We start from the raw sequence: 16,184 nt of genomic DNA, 5'->3' as shown, positions 1-16,184 counted from the left end.
AGTTCCATGGATACAAATTAATAGGTGAGATTGCTGGATGTGCATGTGTTAGGGAAGTGATTCCCCTCACACCCAGCACTGAAATCAAGTCATGCCTGCTTTCTCACACTGAGCTGGCAGTGGGGATTGGGCCCTGCTTGGTAACTTTCATTTCTGTCATTTCTGTTGCACAATTAAGAAAGGTCAAAATGAAATCTTTACCAGCTGTTTCCCTGTAGTTTACCTTTCTGGGGACCAAAGCTCTCTGATGCAGGCGGCCTGGGTGCACACAGAGAAATGCAGACTCCCCTAACCCCTTGGTTTCCCCACAAATGTCAGTACTTGTTCCCAGGTGAGCCCAGCTCTGGCAGCAGAAAGAGCCTGCAGCGCAGTGGGCGCTGTGCCCTGCCCAGCCAGGGCTCTGTGGCACAGAGCAGCAGCAGCGCCAGCACCTTTCAACCTGCTCCTGCCTTGGCTTCCCTGGGAGCCAGAAGCCTCTGGAAATCAGCACTGCCAGTCACATTCCCAGCTTGGAGCAGCTCCTGCTGGTGGGCAAATGCTGCCAGTTGTAGTGCTTCCAAAGAGGAATAAAGGCAGAGGTACAGAGGTTCATACAGAGCAGCCCGGCACTGTCCAATAAATGTGTGAATATGTGGGGTGATTTTTTAGGAATTATTTCAGCTGTTATGCCAATAGTGCCTTCTCTCCTGGTTCTGTGCAATGATTTGGGCTATTTTCTTGGTCTGGATTCCTTTGGTTTGGGAAAGTTTGGTCTCAGTGTTCTGTTGGGGTAGAGGCTGTAGGTGCTTGGGGCACTCCTTGAGTTACTCCTGGATCCCTTGAACAGCAGGGTTTGACCTACAAGGGGGTTTGAGCTGCTTTGGGACAGAGGAGAACTTCCCAGGCTATTTTGTGTTCACTCTAGGGAAGGCTGGGCTGCTTTGCATTATTTCACAGAGCAGCCCAGAGCAGCTGCATTGTGATGTCAGGGGATGGGTGCCAAGTCCCCGTGGTGTCATCAGAAGGTTGCCTTGGTGCACAGAAGGCCTCAGTGTCAGAGCAGCTCTTGGGCTTGCTCAGTGCAGGAGCATCCTCCTGGTTGAGGCGTTGTCAGTGGGCAGCTGCACTCTGACAGGAGCCTGATCTTTTTTCCCGTGTTGGAGCACAGTGTGCAAACCTGCACAGCAGTGCTCAAAGCATGGAGCCATTTGCTGCTGCAGTTTGCACTGTTTATGGCATTGCTTATTCTGGATATTACCTAACTAACCTGGCACGTAAGTAGAGGTTTTCCCTGGGTGTAGTCTAATCTGGCTTGTGTATCCCTTTCTGCTCTTTCTCAGTAGCTGAGTTGATTTTGAAACAAAAAGGCCATTAGGATGCCAGTGGTTTGGTGAAGCTTCTGTCAACACATTCAGCTAAAAGGGGGTGTCTGTAGCTGGGGAAGTGCGAGCAGCACTTGCAAGGGAATCTGCAGGGGTTCTGTTCCCTCCACGGGAGAGTCTGTGGCAGAAGAGTCTGTCCTTTCCTCAGTTTGCTGGGTCAAGCAGGACAACTTCCAAAACACAGGCTGGGAGACCTTCTCCAAAGGCCTTCTAAAAACTCTGCAGTTCTCCCCAGAATTCAGGGAAAGCTGCTTTTTTTCTCAATTCTGTTATTAAAGAATTTGACTGTCTTACTTGACCCTTTGCTGAGTGCTAAACAAGCAATTCCCTTTGCAATGAAGAGCAAATTCCAAAACAGTAAGTGTCTGCTCCTGAACTCCAGAGCTGCTCCTGTGCTGTTTCACAGTAGAACTCCCACAGCTCTGGGGGATTTTGGGGAAGCTTTTCTGGACATCTGTTTCCAGCAAGTTAATGGGAATTAGTGCATGCAACTTACTTAGGAGGAAAAAAAAAAATACCTGAAAGAGAGGAGAAAAAAAGCTGCTTTAGCTGTTGGGCAGAACAGAAGCATTGAGTGTTAAAGAACTATGTATATTTTCTTGGTCAAGTTAATATTCATTCACTGGCAAAAGAGGCCAAAGCATAGGCACAACCAGGAATATTGTCCTGTTCCCTTGGTTGCTGAGTGAGAGAGCTGTGTCTCGTGGAGGGATGTTGTGAAAGGAAACTACTCTCTGCTGGGGTTGACTTGTGCTGTGGGATTCACCAGCACAGGCAGTTTGCTCACAGCATCTCGTTCATCTTCCCTTGCCCTCTGCAGGTCACCTGACCCGTGTGTTCAGAGGTGCCGATCCCAAGGTGAGTGAGAAAGGAACCTTTGATGTTGCTGCTGTTTAAGAGTTGTGGAGCAAGCTGTGAGCTTGGCCTGTGGCACTAGAGTGTAGAGGGCCAGCTGGGTGGGCTGAAAGAACATCCATTTCTATGTCTGCAGCAGCAGTAGAAAAAGACATCGTTGGCTGCTTCCTAACGTTCTGTTTCAGAGCTTTTAAAGAACTAAAAGCAAAGTTTGCAGAGAGAGTGTTGCTTGCTGATTGTAGCCAGGATGCAATATCTAATTCAGAACAATTTGCAGTACTGTTGAATTAACCCATTTTAATTTAGTTGCAGTGACTTAGAATCCCATTGCTATCCAAGTTTATGATTTCTGCTTAGTAGAGCTGGGTAAAGAGCTGAACAGAAACAAGGTTATAAATGATAGGTAACTGCCTGTCCCTCACACTACTGCCTGTCCACAGAGCACAGAACCAAGAGCAGACTCTCCTCTGGCTCCCACTGCTTCTGGAGAAGAGGCCAAAGAGGAGCAAAATGACCACAGTCTTTCAGCTGTGGCCACACCACAGCCTGCAGTTCCTGAGCCTGTAAGTGCCAGTTCTCCTTGGTGCTGTCTGTAGAGCAAAGCAGAGCTGCAAGTTTCTGACCAGACAGCCCTTGCTGTTGGTGGCTGAAGATGCTCAGTGCTGGAGTCCTGCCAGCACCTAGCGATTCACCCCAGCCAGGGACAGCTGGAAAATGGGCTTTGACCTGTCATGTTTAGGCCCCAGCTTGCTGGGATTCTGATAGGGGCCAGCCTGGATCGTGAAGGCTCCCTGTCCCCAGAGGAGGGAGTGTCCAAGGACACCACTCCCAGCCTTGCTGGGTACGTAGGTGACACTGTGGCCTGGAGAGACCTGTCCCACTCCACAGCCTGGCCAAGGAGCTGGAGGCACAAAAAATGTTGATCTGACCACACAAGTGCTTTGGGGTGGTTTGTTCCCACAAGATTCTTGGGTGTGCTTACCTGTGAGTAGTTCATCCTCCACTGGGGATGTGGAGCTGCTGCTTGAAGTGAGGGATTTTGGTGCCTTTGTGTCCAGGCTGTTCTGTTCCCTCTTCAGGCAGAGCAGTCTGTGGCAGAGCTGAGTGGCACTGTGAGTGTATCTGTCCTTTTGCTTTTGATAAGCTGCAAAGAGATGATTGTGTTGTGCATGAATCTGTGTGGGGCATCTCTTCTCCCATGTGGCAAAAGAAACAAACTGTATTGTTCTGAACCCTCCTTCTGAGGCAAAAACCAGAGAAGGAGAGTTTCTGTTGATACTTTCTGTTGTGAAGTCTGCAGCTTTGAAAACTCCATTTGAAAACTCCAGCTGCAGCCTAGGGGCAAAGCTGCAGGTGCTTGGCTGCTGTCTTGTAGTGCTAAGAACAGGAAGGACTTCCTGAAATTCTTGATGCTGTATTTTAAGACAAAAGCACAACTTTGTGCCTGGGGAGCTGCTTGGGAGAAAAGGACCTGGGGGGGCTGGACAACAGCAGCTGAGCATGAGCCAGAGTGTGCCCAGGTGGCCAAGAAGGCCAAGGGCATCCTGGCCTGTGTCAGCAATGATAGGGCAGCAGGAGCAGGGCAATGACCATTTCCCCTGTGCTGGGCAGCAGTGAGGACACATCTCAACTGCTGTGTCCAGTTCTGGGCCCCTGTGAAGCAGGAAGACATTGAGGGGCTGGAGAGTGGCCAGAGAAGGGCAAGGGAGCTGGGGAAGGGTGTGGAGCACAAGTCCAATGAGGAGGTGCTGAAGGAGCTTTAGCCTGGAGAAAGGGAGGCTCATGAGCAACCTTCAGCCAGACTTCCATAAATCCCTACATGACAGTGCTCACCACAAGGGCCCTTTCCCTGCCAAACATCCCCTCACTGCATCCAGGTGCTTTAAACATTGGAGTAGGTGACACTTTTATCTTTGTTGGTTTGATGGTTTGTTGGTTTGCTAGGAGAAGAAGCCCTGTGTGTTTTCTCTTTCTCCAGGAAAGGTTGCTTTTGCTCAACCTTTCCTGCCCTTTTCCAGCACTGGAAGAGATTCTGCTAGAATTTTAGTTTGCCAGGTGGCAGTTCCTCAAGATGCAGTCTTTTTGCATGAGAACACATAGTTTGGGGCAGGGATGTTGGTGCAGAAGGAGCTGCTCTGGTGCCAGGCCAGCCACTAGGGCCTTGCACATCACTTTCAAGTTAACAGCACCTGTGCCTTTTGGCAGCCCAGGGGATGAGAGTGTGTTGTGTTCTGGGTATGGGAATTCAGGAGGATATCAATGCCCTTGCATTCCAGCTGGTCCTCAGAGATCAGAGGGGCTGGGAGGGGCTGGGCTTCATTTCTCATTACAGCCACTTTAGCACCCTCAGTCTGGTCGAGTCCAAGAGAAGCACTGGCCCAAGCACAGATGCACAAAGAGTGCAGTTCCCAGTGCAGTGCTCTGGCTCTGATCACATTCCATGAGGACCTACATGCTCCAGATTCCCCAAGAGTGTGGTTTATTGAAGCAACAGGAGAGCAAGTACAGGATTGCTGCTGATCAGGGCACTGGCTGCTGAGTGTTGATGTGTGTAGTGATAGCAAGTGTAGTAAGAGAGATTGTGATAGTGAGATCTATCTATCTATCTATTTATCTATCTATCTATCATCTATCTATCTATCTATCTATCTATCATCATCTATCTATCTATCTATCTATCATCATTATCTATCTATCTATCTATCTATCTGTGTAATATCTACATCAATGAATCTTCCTGGGTCTGCTGCAAGGCACTTGGAGGTGCAAAGCTCACTTAAATGCATTGCTTCTGGAGAGGAGGAGAGACACGATCTGGCAACAGATCCCAAGCAGGCAGACATGTTTCCCTTCCAGAAATGATTCTTTTTTTCCCACAGAGATATTTTCCTCTTCCAGCCTCTTCTGCCCTGAAACCCTTTTCATGCTATAAATTCTGGCCTGTCCTAGTGAGGTGGCACAATCCCATGCTCTAGGTGGGGTTTGGTGACTTTGGTCATACATGCATTACAGGACACATGGTGTCCTTCATTGGCCCCCCAAAGTGTGTGTAAGTTAATATGTTAATGGAGTTTAATGAGGGTCTCTGTTACTGTCCATGAGAATGTTTAGTTGAGAAAAGGAGGAGAATAAACACCTTGCTCCTCCTCCATGTACTGAGGTGGCTGTAGAAGCTCTCTGACCTCCATCAGAGGCTCTTTGTGCACATCCTCACATCCTGGATGACCAGGGTTTCTAGCAAGAGTGTAGATGTTAGAAAGGCAGGAATGTCATTCAGGCTTGAAGAGAACATGAACTCCAGAAGTGACCCTCCCAAGGAGTGAGGTCATACATGAAGCCACCTGCAGAGCCAGGATGGAGCTGTGGCACAGGGCTGGGTGTCAGTCACAACTGAAAGACAAAGAGGACCCAGCAGAGGAGGAGGGAGGCCCTCAGCAGACCCTTGAGAAATACCACACATTCCCTGTCTTCTGCCTAAGAGTATGTTGGAGATTCAGTCCCACATGGTCTATGTTTGTACTGTCAGTCTCACTTTGGAATTTGTGCCTCCCCATGGGCACAGAATGAGCCAGGAGAGCAGCAGCACAGTGCTTTGGGAATGTGTGAGCCCAATCAAACTTTGAGTCTTGCCCCACATACCTTGTATGGGAACTTTAAACCCATCTTCTCTTGCTTTCTGTGCAGGTCCTTGGAGAAAAAGAGCAAGAGCAGATTGCTCTAGCAGAGGTGCCATGCCAGACTCAGGAAGAGCTGTTCCCAGCCCAAGAGCAGCAAGAGCAGCTCAGGCAGCAGGTGGAAGAGCCACGAGACAATGGCCAGGTAAGCCTGACCAGGCAGGGGACAGAGTGAAGGGCAGGCAGGGAAGCATGAAATGTAGCTCTTGGGACTGGGGAGGCCAGGAGTCCTGCAGGCACTGAAAGCACAGAGCCCTGAAATCTGCAGAGACCAGCACTGGGTTACAATGGAAGTAGAGTTAGGTAGAGAAGCAGAAAGAAGTGGCTGAATGAATGGGATTTTGAGGTCAAAAGAGGAAAAAGCTGAGCCTGATGGCAGCTCCCAGTCACTTGCTCTGCATTTGTGTCTACAGAACATCAAGGCAGAGCCACAAGCAGAGCTGCCCGAAGCTCAGAGCACCAACATGGCAGTGAAGAGCAGGAACAAGGAAGACATAAGAGGATCTGAAGAGCACTGGAATCTGCATCGTCAGAGGGGCGATCTGCAGAACCAGGTGAGTGTAAGAGTGGCAGCCACTCCACTCATGAAACCTTCTGTCTTTTGTTCCTTACAGGACACCAGGAAACAGCCTCAGGCAGAGCTGCAGGAAAGAGAAACTCACAACAAGGCAGACGAGAAGAGGCTGGAGGAAAACATGAAAATCATCAGGGATGAAATTAATCTCTTCCTTCAAAAGCATGAGGCTTTTCAAAAGAGAGTGAGTGAAACAGCAATAACCACTGCAGTCACCAAAACTGGGGCTTTCTGCCCTTCTTGCCTTTCCTCTGCACAGCAGCAGGTGGGTGGGGTGATGCCTCTGAGTGCCATCCTGCTGTGGTCACTGTCACAGCTGCTCTGAAGGACACTTGCTGGTCTGTTGAATCTCAGCTGCTGCCCCAGACAGTGGGACTAGTCCTTTGGCCTGCTGGCCAGCAGTCATCCCAATGGATTCCTGCTGGCCTGCTCCTGCTCACCTTGTTTCTCAAGGTGTTTTTACAGGGGAACATGGTGAGCCAGATGGATTTGGAAACAAGCTGTCTGTATCCCTTGTCAATCTGGTCCTCTCCTGTTCTTTCCCTTTCCTCACAGTCTGTGACTCACAGCTGACAAGGACAAGCTGTAGTCTCTGACTGCTTTGTTTTCTTTGACTTGAGGTGGAAGAATGGACATCTCTCTGGGCAGCCTATGAAGACTTCCAGCAAGTGATTGGCCATGAAGGGACCCACGTTCAGCTTGAGGCACAGGAAGTGTCCCAGCCAGAGGCACTGAAGATTGAGCACATCCAGAAGAGGGTGGAGTTAAGAAGGAGCACATGGGAGGAGGTAGAACACAAGACCAAGGAGCTGCAAGTGTGTCTGCAGCCCTTGGAGAGGGGGAAGGAGTCCTTGGGAGGAAGTGGAATGGTCATTGTGGCAGTCATCCTTCAGAAAACCCATGAAAACGGAAGCTGAATGTGGCCATGAACTGGAGTAAAACCAGCTTTTGGTTTTGACCCATTTGTTTGAGAAGTGGACATCGCAAAATGTCCAGTTTAAGAGCCCTGCATGTGGCCAACAGCATCTTCCTAAGGGCTTTTATTTGAAATGGGATCTCGGGGCAATCTCTGCCAGCCACCTTTCTGACACAAACTCATTTCTTCTCCCAGAGCTCCTCAGGTTCTCTCATGCAACCTGCTGCAGCAGAAGCATTGTTTAGTGACACCTCTAGTCTGAAAGCTGTGAAGGGGAGCCCAAACAGTTCGTTCAGCTCCAGTGTGGTCAGAGATGCTCAGACAGAGGAGATGGAGGAGAAGTACCTGGAGATACTGAGTATGTCTTGTGTGTGTCTTGTCTGAGGGACAGTGTATTGTGTGCATGTGTCAGCACAGCTGGACCAAATTTCCTCCTCAGTTTGGTGTCACAGGGACATTTAGGACTCCCCACAGGAACTGCTGTGCTTGGAGGCAGTGAGAAAGTGCTCTGGATGTTCCTGCTGCCTCTTAGGGCAGCTTGGACTGGCTTGGGTTTGCCTGAGCTTCCCTCTCCACCAAAGGCAGAAGCAGGGATTGTCCCTGCATGAGCAGAAGGCTGTGATTTAGGAAATGTTCTAGGCAAGTCCTGGGTGCTAGTGGCCAAACTGTGCAGAATATTTGGCTACCTAAATTGTGATTAGACTCCTGACTTCCCACCAGTCATCAGAGACCAAAAGCTTTGCAGAAATGGATTGGTTTGGGGGTTTTGCCTTTTTGTGGTTTAGTAGAGGTTTCGGTTGGTGTTTTCTGTTGCTTTGCATTTGGGGTTTTTTTTTTGTTTTTTTGGTGGAGTTGGTATTTCTCCATCCTGAAGGAGTTCTTCTGCCCCAGGTGTCTTCCTGATGTCATTTTTATGGCTGTAGTAATACCAGTACTACAGTTTGTTTTTATGGGAAAGCTACATTTTGGTCAATGAGAGCTCCTTTGAAAGAACATCAGGTGATCACACAAATAGAGAGCAAGAGGTGTTTTCTGTGTGGCCCCAAAAAAACCCAAGATATTTTTCTAACAATCACTATTTAGTATTGTAGTTTTATGCTTACAAAGATGTGTCCAAGAGACATACAGATGAGGTGTGATCAGGTAAAACTGCCCTGCTGGCATTTCTCAGGAGTGAGCCTCCAGCCCACCCACTGTATATTCCTCAGATCCATGGCATTCAGTTGTAGCTGATTGCCAGTCATTCCCCATGACTGCTAGAATCCTACCCACTGGCCCAAGCCCTGCACGGATCACTCTCTAGGACACCACATCAAGCCCTTTGTGATTCTGCAGCACAACTCATTTCATCTGCTTCTTGCCCATAACAGCTGCCAGCGCTGTGCTCTCAGAGAGGTGCTGGTGGGGTTGAGAACAGAGCCCAGCTGACTCTGTCTGCCATCAGCTGTTGGCACAAAAAGGGCACTGATGTGCACCTCCGTGTGTCTGATCTCAAAGCCAATCATGTCGTGTCCTGAATGGGGATAGCAGCTTGTCACGGGGCTCGGACTGGCTGTGGCTTCTTGCCAGTGCTTGTCAGTGCTCATCCTTGGGCTCTCCCAGCCTTGTTGTGCCACCTGGCCTGCCCCTGCTGACGGCTGCTGTGACTGCAGAGGCTGGAGCCTTCCTTAGCCGAGAGTCCCGCTGACGCCCAGCCGCTGCAGCGCAGAGCTGCCGGGAGGCAGCAGCCCCTCGTCTGGGCTGGCTCCTGCATGGCACGGCCTGGACTCACGAGAGGCTCAGCATCTCCTCTGGGCAGCTGTCTGTGTCACAGCAGAGCCTGAGGAGCACTGCTCTCCTTGCTGCCCATGCCCGCTGTGCCCAGCTGGGAAGATGGGGACGTGTGCGGTGCTGAGAGGGCGAGTCCAATGCGAGCGACTGATCCGCGCTGTCAGGGTGAAGGCAAGCAGTGTGCTTCTTCAGACGGGGCACAGGCAAGGGCATCTTCGAGCTCAGCCTGCTCAGAAAGGGGGAGGATCCTTAGGCTGAAAGCCCCATCGGTATTGGTTATAGCCTGAGCTGCTCTGCTTTACAAAGGGAAAGGCATTCTTTTGGCAAACTGCTGAAAGGTGGAGAAGATGCCCTCCTCTCCTGGGAAAACAACTCGCGGTGCTTTGTTTCCTGTCCAGAGATCACTTCAAAGGATTGTAGGAAATCAGTCTCTGTCCTTTCACAGTCTGCTGGCTTTTACTCCAACGTCTAAACAGCTTCTTCTCTCTTTGCTGCTGCTTTGTTTCTAGGCCATCTCTGCTGCAAGGCTGTCTGGGGTGTTGTTGCTGTTGTTGTTGTGGTTTTTTGTTGTAGTTTTTGTGGTTTTGTTGTTGTTACCCAGCTGACCACAAAGGGCTCAGAGCCCCAGACAGTGGGGCTGCCTTTTGTATCTCCTGGAAGGTGAGATTTCTGCTTTAAAGTGAGCATCTTGCATCTTGTTTCTCTCAGGGAGAATGGTTAACATGGAAAATCCTGTGACAAAATACACTGAACAGGAAAATATCGGCAGCGGGTGAGTCTAACCACAGTTATTTCTACAAAACCACAGGCTGGCTGTTCTGCCGGTGGAATATCTATCACGTGTAATGTCAGGCAAGCTGCAAACATGTTCAGACACTGGGGTTAGATTGCCCCACCACTCACTGCTAGTCAGAATTTGTAAATGTGGCCAGAAGGCATTGTCAAGGACATCTCAATGCTGCCAAAGTCTTGCCAGCAGCAAGGAACAGGACCTGGATGATCTCCTGTCTCTCAAGTGTGGCACACCTGCGTGTTAATCTCCTTAGAATTTTTGGGTGTCTCAGAATCATATGGCCACACTAATGAAAGGAGAAGAATCCTGATTGCCTGAAAGAGCAACCTAGCCCCTGACAGCTGTCAGATAACAGTCCTCAGGAACATTTCTTTCCAAGAGTTTGCTGAAGGAAATACTTGGTGGACAGGATTAAAACCACACAGTTTAAAAACTGAAACCTGAGATGAAAGAATAAGCTCTCTGAGCTTTTTGATCTGAGGCTGTAAACACCAAAGCTACAGGAACAGGCCCAGTGCCCAGTGCCCATGGCCCTTGAGAGGAAAATGCATCATCTGCCTTCTGGCAGACCCCTCATGCATCCTGCAGGTTTTAGGTATTTACAGCAGAGATCTCCTGTCTGGGCTGGCTTTCACTCCAACGTCTAAACGGCTTCTCCTTTCTTTCCTGCTGTTTTGTTTCTAGGGCTTTTGGAAATGTTTGTAGAGCAGTCGACACTGCCACAGGAGGAGAGGTAAATGTCAACAGCCCCCACAGATTCTGCAGCTCTCGAGGGCTTTCCCCTCTCGTGTGAGCTGTGGCTGGAGCTTTGGGTCACCCGTCGAGCTGTGCTGCAAAGGCACAGGAAGCACAGACTGGTGCCAGCCTGCAAATTACACTTGGGACAGCCTTTGCCCTTCTCAGCTGCCACAAGGAAGGCACAGAGGGCAGCAGTACCTTTCAGAGAAGGATGAGCTCTCTTGCTCTCTCTCAATTGCTAAAACAAAGGTGGAGCCTTAGAGCATCTCACTGCTCTTTGGGGCTACAGCTTCAGAGTCCTGAATTCTCATTTCTGGCTGCCAGCAAATGCATCTGAATCTTTCTGGAAATTCCTTAGCAACCTGCAGTGCTGCACATGGGAGCTGCACATAGGGAGAGATCTGCAAGGCATCCCTAAAAGCCCTAAGCCCTTCTTATAGCCCAGGATGTATGGGTAGAGTACCAAGTCTTGGATTACTTCTTTTGAATCCCTGCCAGAGGAGCAGAGAGTGTGGTCAGAGCTTTGTGGTGATAGTTGAGACACCATTGTTACCAGGTGGACATTAGTGGCCACCTGTCCTGTAACTGGCCCCCAAGTGAGCAGAGAAATGGGCTGTTGGAATGTCACTTCCTAATTACTCCAAGGTCTAATCACAAGGCACTTTGGCACAGCTTGGCTGTGTTTTTCCAAAATCACTCACTCCATGTGTGTTGTTGTCTCATGCCACAAACTTCTCAAGTTACTGATTTTCAACATCATTTTAGGTTGCTATAAAGAAAATAAAGCTTAAATCGCTGAGGACGAAGCAATTAACCATTAATGAAATAAGGATCATGAAGATGAATAGGAATCCCAACCTGGTCAACTATTTAGATAGGTGAGTGGTGGTTGTCGTTTTATCCCATGAGTGTATGTTTACATATTGCAAGCATGTGAGGTTAAAAACCAACTTTGGTCGCTGACAGGAAATAGAGGTATTATTATTGGTTAATTATTATTTCTCTACTCATATCCAGTGGATGGGAAGAGATTATATTTTGTCTGCATTTGTCTCCCTAGGCACATGTAGTTTGAAAATTGTTCAAAAACCTGGATCATCCCTATCTTACTAAGTCAATAGCCTTCAAGTTCATTGCCTCCATGTTGAGGCATGATCTTTCTGGGGTGTCTTAAGTGCTGATGAACCATCCTAGGGAGGATTTCCTTTGGATTGTTACCTCTCTTTTCCATTGCTGTGCATGCCAGGAAGACCAGGTGCTTTTTTTCCAGAAAGGTGCTTTTTTTTTGTGTGAGAGCTGGCTTTTTCTTCTGTGCTGTTACTAAGCTGTATCTTTCCCTTGCTGGCCATCTAAGACATCTCCTTTTTCACACATGTGCCTTTCTACTTGACACTGCACACACTGCAAACACTGCACAGCCTAGAGGCAATGTCTGTTCCTTTTATTCTGTCCTCATTTCAAACAGACCAGGAAACTGGAATCAGCCAAAAAAGCAGCATAGCCATGCATGCTCATCTCCATGCCCTTGTTTCCTTCTTTCAGCTACCTTGTGGATAATGAACTCTGGCTGGTTATGGAGTACATGGATGGAGGCACTCTGATGGATGTCACCCGCAAGACCTACCTGCGTGATGATGAGATTGCAGCCATCAGTCGGGAGGTTGGGGATCCTGCCTGTATTCCCAAGGGCTTGGGCAGGACTGTCTAGGAAACAGGGGCTCAGAACTGGAGTGATTCCATGCGCCAAGCTTTGTTTCTGTGTTGCTGCTGTGCTATGGAGAAGCAAGAGCATCTCAAGTGAACTAACTGCCTGCCAGTGTCCCTGCATTCACTCTACTCTGTTCTTATCGTCTGATCTCCTGCTGTCATATTGTCGCTCTGTCTCTTGTATTTGTATTTGCTGTTCTCCACCTTGCCTTGCAAAATGTTTGCCTCCAGCCTGTCTGCACTGCATTCCTTGCCTGTAAAAGCATATGTGCTGGTAGCAGGCTTTGAAACTAATGGCAAAGAAAAGGAGGGACTCATTTCTCACAGCCCTCAGCTGATAAGGACAGTAGTGCACCCAAAATGGCTTTTTCTTGAGAGCACATCCACTGCAGCAGCAATCATTCTGGCTGCTTTACAGGGCACAGTGGAGAACAGCAATTGCTCTTTCAAAAGCTGACATTAGAAGCCTTCCCTTAGAAGGCTACTGCTCTGCGAGTGCTGCAGCAGCAACTCTTCCTCTCGATGGCACCGTGTTCTGCCATTACTCCCATTTCCCTGCCAAGAGAATCTTTGAGAGCTGTTTCCTTTCTTGTGGGATGAAATCACATCACTAATTTTATCCTGCTTTTTCCCTTTTCCCTCTCAGTGCCTGCAAGGACTGGATTTTCTTCACTCTAACCATGTGATCCACCGAGATGTGAAGAGCCGCAACATCCTTCTGGGAACCGACGGCTCTGTCAAGTTGGGTCAGTATATTCCTGGTCAGGCAGTGTTGTGGGGATGTAGGGTTTAGAGATGCTTTTGAGTGGATGTCAGTTCCCAAAAAATGGTGTTGGTGGCACTGCAGGGACCCCCTGGTGCGAGCTGAGGGCACAGTTGCAATGTGCACAGAGGCATTGCAAGGGAAAAGCAGTCAAGAGTCGCATTCATATGTGTGTCTTTTCCAGAGGGAGGGAGCTACAATCTAAATCTTCCAGGACATAAAAGCCACTGCTGGAGGCAGTGTAAACATTTGGGGATTTTTTGAAGAGGACAATTCCAAATTTCCTTGGCTAAAGTCCTGAGGAAACAGAGCAGCAGGGATGGATTTCCAAGAGCTTCAACAGCACAATCTCAATCATAGAGTGGGGAATTCTTTTGCCTGGTTCCCTAATTGAACAGTATTTTCTTTTCTTCTCAGCTGATTTTGGCCTCTCTGCTCTGCTCACCCCTGAGCAGAATCAACGGAGCTCGGTGATCGGCACGTCTTGGTGGATGGCGCCTGAGGTTGTGACGCAGCAACCATATGGTCCCAAAGTGGACATATGGTCCTTTGGAATAGTCGGAATTGAAATGGTGCAACATGAAGTTCCTTACCAGAATGAAAGTTCTCTCACGGTAAAGTGTAAATGCTCTCTGATCCCACTGCCTTTCTGACCTGTCCCATGTTCTGTCTGCCATTGCACAAAATCCCATTGCCATCTGCTGGCACTGCTTCCACCAAGGTCCACTTCTACAAATGTCCCTGCAGCACATCAGCATCTGCAGGAGTTTTGTCTGCATCAGTGGGGGAACTCAAGCCTAACCACACACAGACATTCCCCATTCTCAGGCAACACTTTGCTTTGGGTTTCCAGTTGTTCCAGCTCTTCTGTCTGTGAAGATGGCCCTAAAAACAAGGAACAAGCATCTCAGAACTGGTGTTATCTTTTCAGAAATGAAGAAAAGAAACCTAAACCCAATGAAGTTTCTAAAACAGTGATATTTTAGAGATGAAATGCAGCCCCATTCTTCTCACTTCAAAACTTGCCTGAAACCAGGACAAGAGGCTGTAAAGGCCACATAGTATCTTCTGCTTCTTGTGCAGTGTTCCTGAAACACTTAGTGACCATATTTCTTTCCTAGTCCAAACCACTTTCTCTAGGCCACCAAGCCAGAGCCTGGTGATATGGAGAGCCTGCCAAAACCTCCCGTTTGTTGCTGGCACTTTCTGGGATTGGCACACATTAATGCATTGACTTGAGTATCCAAATGAGCACGGGATTAACATAGGGGTGGCACTTCTCCCTTTTCTGATTTGACCATGAAAAGTTTTTCTTTTGCCACATAAGGGAAGCTGAAGTTTGGAGACTGCTGAGAAACAGAGTTGCCCAAAGAGGCATTTTCATCCCAATACATTTCTGCATGCAAGTTAATGTGTCTGTGTTGACCACGAGGTTCCAAATGTTTGTTTCCTTATCCAAGGAATAACTGATGAATTTCTTTTTTTTCTTCCAATTACCATTCTTTTCAACAACAGAATAAAAAGCATGATGAGTTTTATATTATCAAAGCTGTTTTTAAGGGAGCAACAAAGCAGACACACTTGTCATGTCATAACAATTGGAAATAGATAGTGCAAAGTCCCTCTTCCAAATAGCCTGTCAAGCTGGTATGAATTCTCAGAGAAGCAAAACGTGCTTTTGCTGATGTAGTTCCCCCTAAGTAGGTCAGCCAATGAAATCAGCTGCCTCGAAGAGATGTGCTGGATTTTGGAAAAGCTGTGGCTGCATTGGGGTTTGGGTTTTTGTTGGTATATGAAAGTCATCTGTGCCCCTCTGCCAGGGCAGAAAGTGCCACGACAGAGTATAAACAACAGGTTCAGGGAGAGCAGTTAGAGATGTGAAAGAAGCACATGGAGCCTCCTGTTTCCTTTTTCTCCAGGCTCAATACCTGATAGCCGAAATAGGGACCCCAGAGCTGCGACAGCCCGAGCTCCTCTCACCTTTGCTGAGTGACTTCCTGAGCCACTGCCTGCAGAGAGATGAGGAGCAGCGCTGGTCTGCCAAGGAGCTCCTGCAGGTAAAATGCAAAGGGGCTGCAGGTGAAACAGTGAAACAGTGTCTGAGGGATGGGCTCCTCCTCCACTGAACTCCAAGGCATCACATGAGCTCCCCTCCTCCTCACCTCCCACTCTTGGTGCTTTCCAAATGGAAAGGGTGAGGAATCCTAGGCTGGGCTGGCCTGGCAGGGACCTGTAAAGGTCATCTGGTCCAAGTGCCCTGCAATGAGCAGGGACATTGTCAAGTAGATCACGTTTCTCAGACCTGGAATGTTTCCAGGGATGGAGCACCTACCAGCTCTTGGGGCAACTTGTGCCAGCGTTACACCACACTCCTTAGACCTTGTCAGACTCAATCCTGTTTTCATTTAAAAATATTGCCCCTGCCTTTGAAGAACTGAGCTTGGAAAGTCATGCCTCATTGTTCATTGTTGCTTTGTTTTCTTTTGGGCAGCATCCATTTGTAACATCAGCCAAGCCTGCGTCCAGCCTGGCGCCAATGATCATCGCAGTGAAGTAGTGGAAGGATAAGAAAAGACCAAGACAGTCCATTAAGTGTTTCTCCACAACCAGCTTAGAATAGGATTGTAGAGTAGGATTTTTTGAGGAAGATTGTAGAGTAGGATTTTAGAAGAAGATTGTAGTGGAAGATTATAGAGGAAGATTGTAGAGGAAGATTTTAGAGTAGGAATATAGAGTAGGATTGTAAATCAATAAAGTTTCTGAAACACCAACTCACCTGGAAGATTCTTTCTCACCCTGTGAATAAGCTCAACATTTCCTTCAGAAAAGTAATTTGTTTCTTAAAGGTGGAAAGCAACGTTTATGGCTTCTTTGAATGTGGGGAAGGTTCTTGTGCCTTCATCCTCTCCAGACCACATGCCTTTGGAATACAGCCCACTGGCCACTTTTTGCCCAGCCTTGGTACTTTGAGTTGAGGCAGAAAGGGCAATGGTATTTGCAGCCTAAATGGAAAGAGGAGTGGGGCAGCCAAAC

General features: G+C 48.4%; 1 protein-coding gene across 1 annotated transcript; it reads left to right on the top strand.

Moving 5' to 3' along the window:
* Positions 1 to 1,005: 1,005 nt before the first annotated feature.
* On the top strand, positions 1,006 to 15,726 carry LOC146422234 (uncharacterized). Its single transcript, XM_085046704.1, has 15 exons — positions 1,006 to 1,253; positions 2,182 to 2,219; positions 2,657 to 2,779; positions 5,901 to 6,035; positions 6,304 to 6,648; positions 7,085 to 7,252; positions 7,576 to 7,738; positions 9,859 to 9,922; positions 10,628 to 10,676; positions 11,447 to 11,559; positions 12,224 to 12,341; positions 13,035 to 13,134; positions 13,569 to 13,765; positions 15,071 to 15,208; positions 15,643 to 15,726. Exons 1-15 carry the CDS (start codon positions 1,178 to 1,180, stop codon positions 15,706 to 15,708), a joined length of 1,893 nt encoding a protein of 630 aa, XP_084902830.1. The 5' UTR covers positions 1,006 to 1,177; the 3' UTR covers positions 15,709 to 15,726.
* The last annotated feature ends 458 nt before the right edge of the window (positions 15,727 to 16,184 follow it).

The sequence above is a fragment of the Lichenostomus cassidix genome, unplaced genomic scaffold, assembly GCF_008360975.1.
Source record: "Lichenostomus cassidix isolate B80296 unplaced genomic scaffold, HeHo_3.0 HiC_scaffold_893, whole genome shotgun sequence".
NCBI classification, from domain to species: Eukaryota; Metazoa; Chordata; class Aves; order Passeriformes; family Meliphagidae; genus Lichenostomus; species Lichenostomus cassidix.
Note: the sequence above shows the minus strand (reverse complement) of the source record. Positions and strands in the feature narration are given on the sequence as shown.

Excerpts from the sequence above, each read along its gene's own strand:
- LOC146422234 (XM_085046704.1), top strand. The coding sequence starts at position 1,178 with ATGGAGCCATTTGCTGCTGCAGTTTGCACTGTTTATGGCATTGCTTAT. Across the intron at positions 1,254-2,181 it reads TTACCTAACTAACCTGGCAC|GTCACCTGACCCGTGTGTTC; the intron begins GTAAGTAGAGGT and ends TGCCCTCTGCAG. Across the intron at positions 7,253-7,575 it reads GAAGGAGCACATGGGAGGAG|AGCTCCTCAGGTTCTCTCAT; the intron begins GTAGAACACAAG and ends TTCTTCTCCCAG.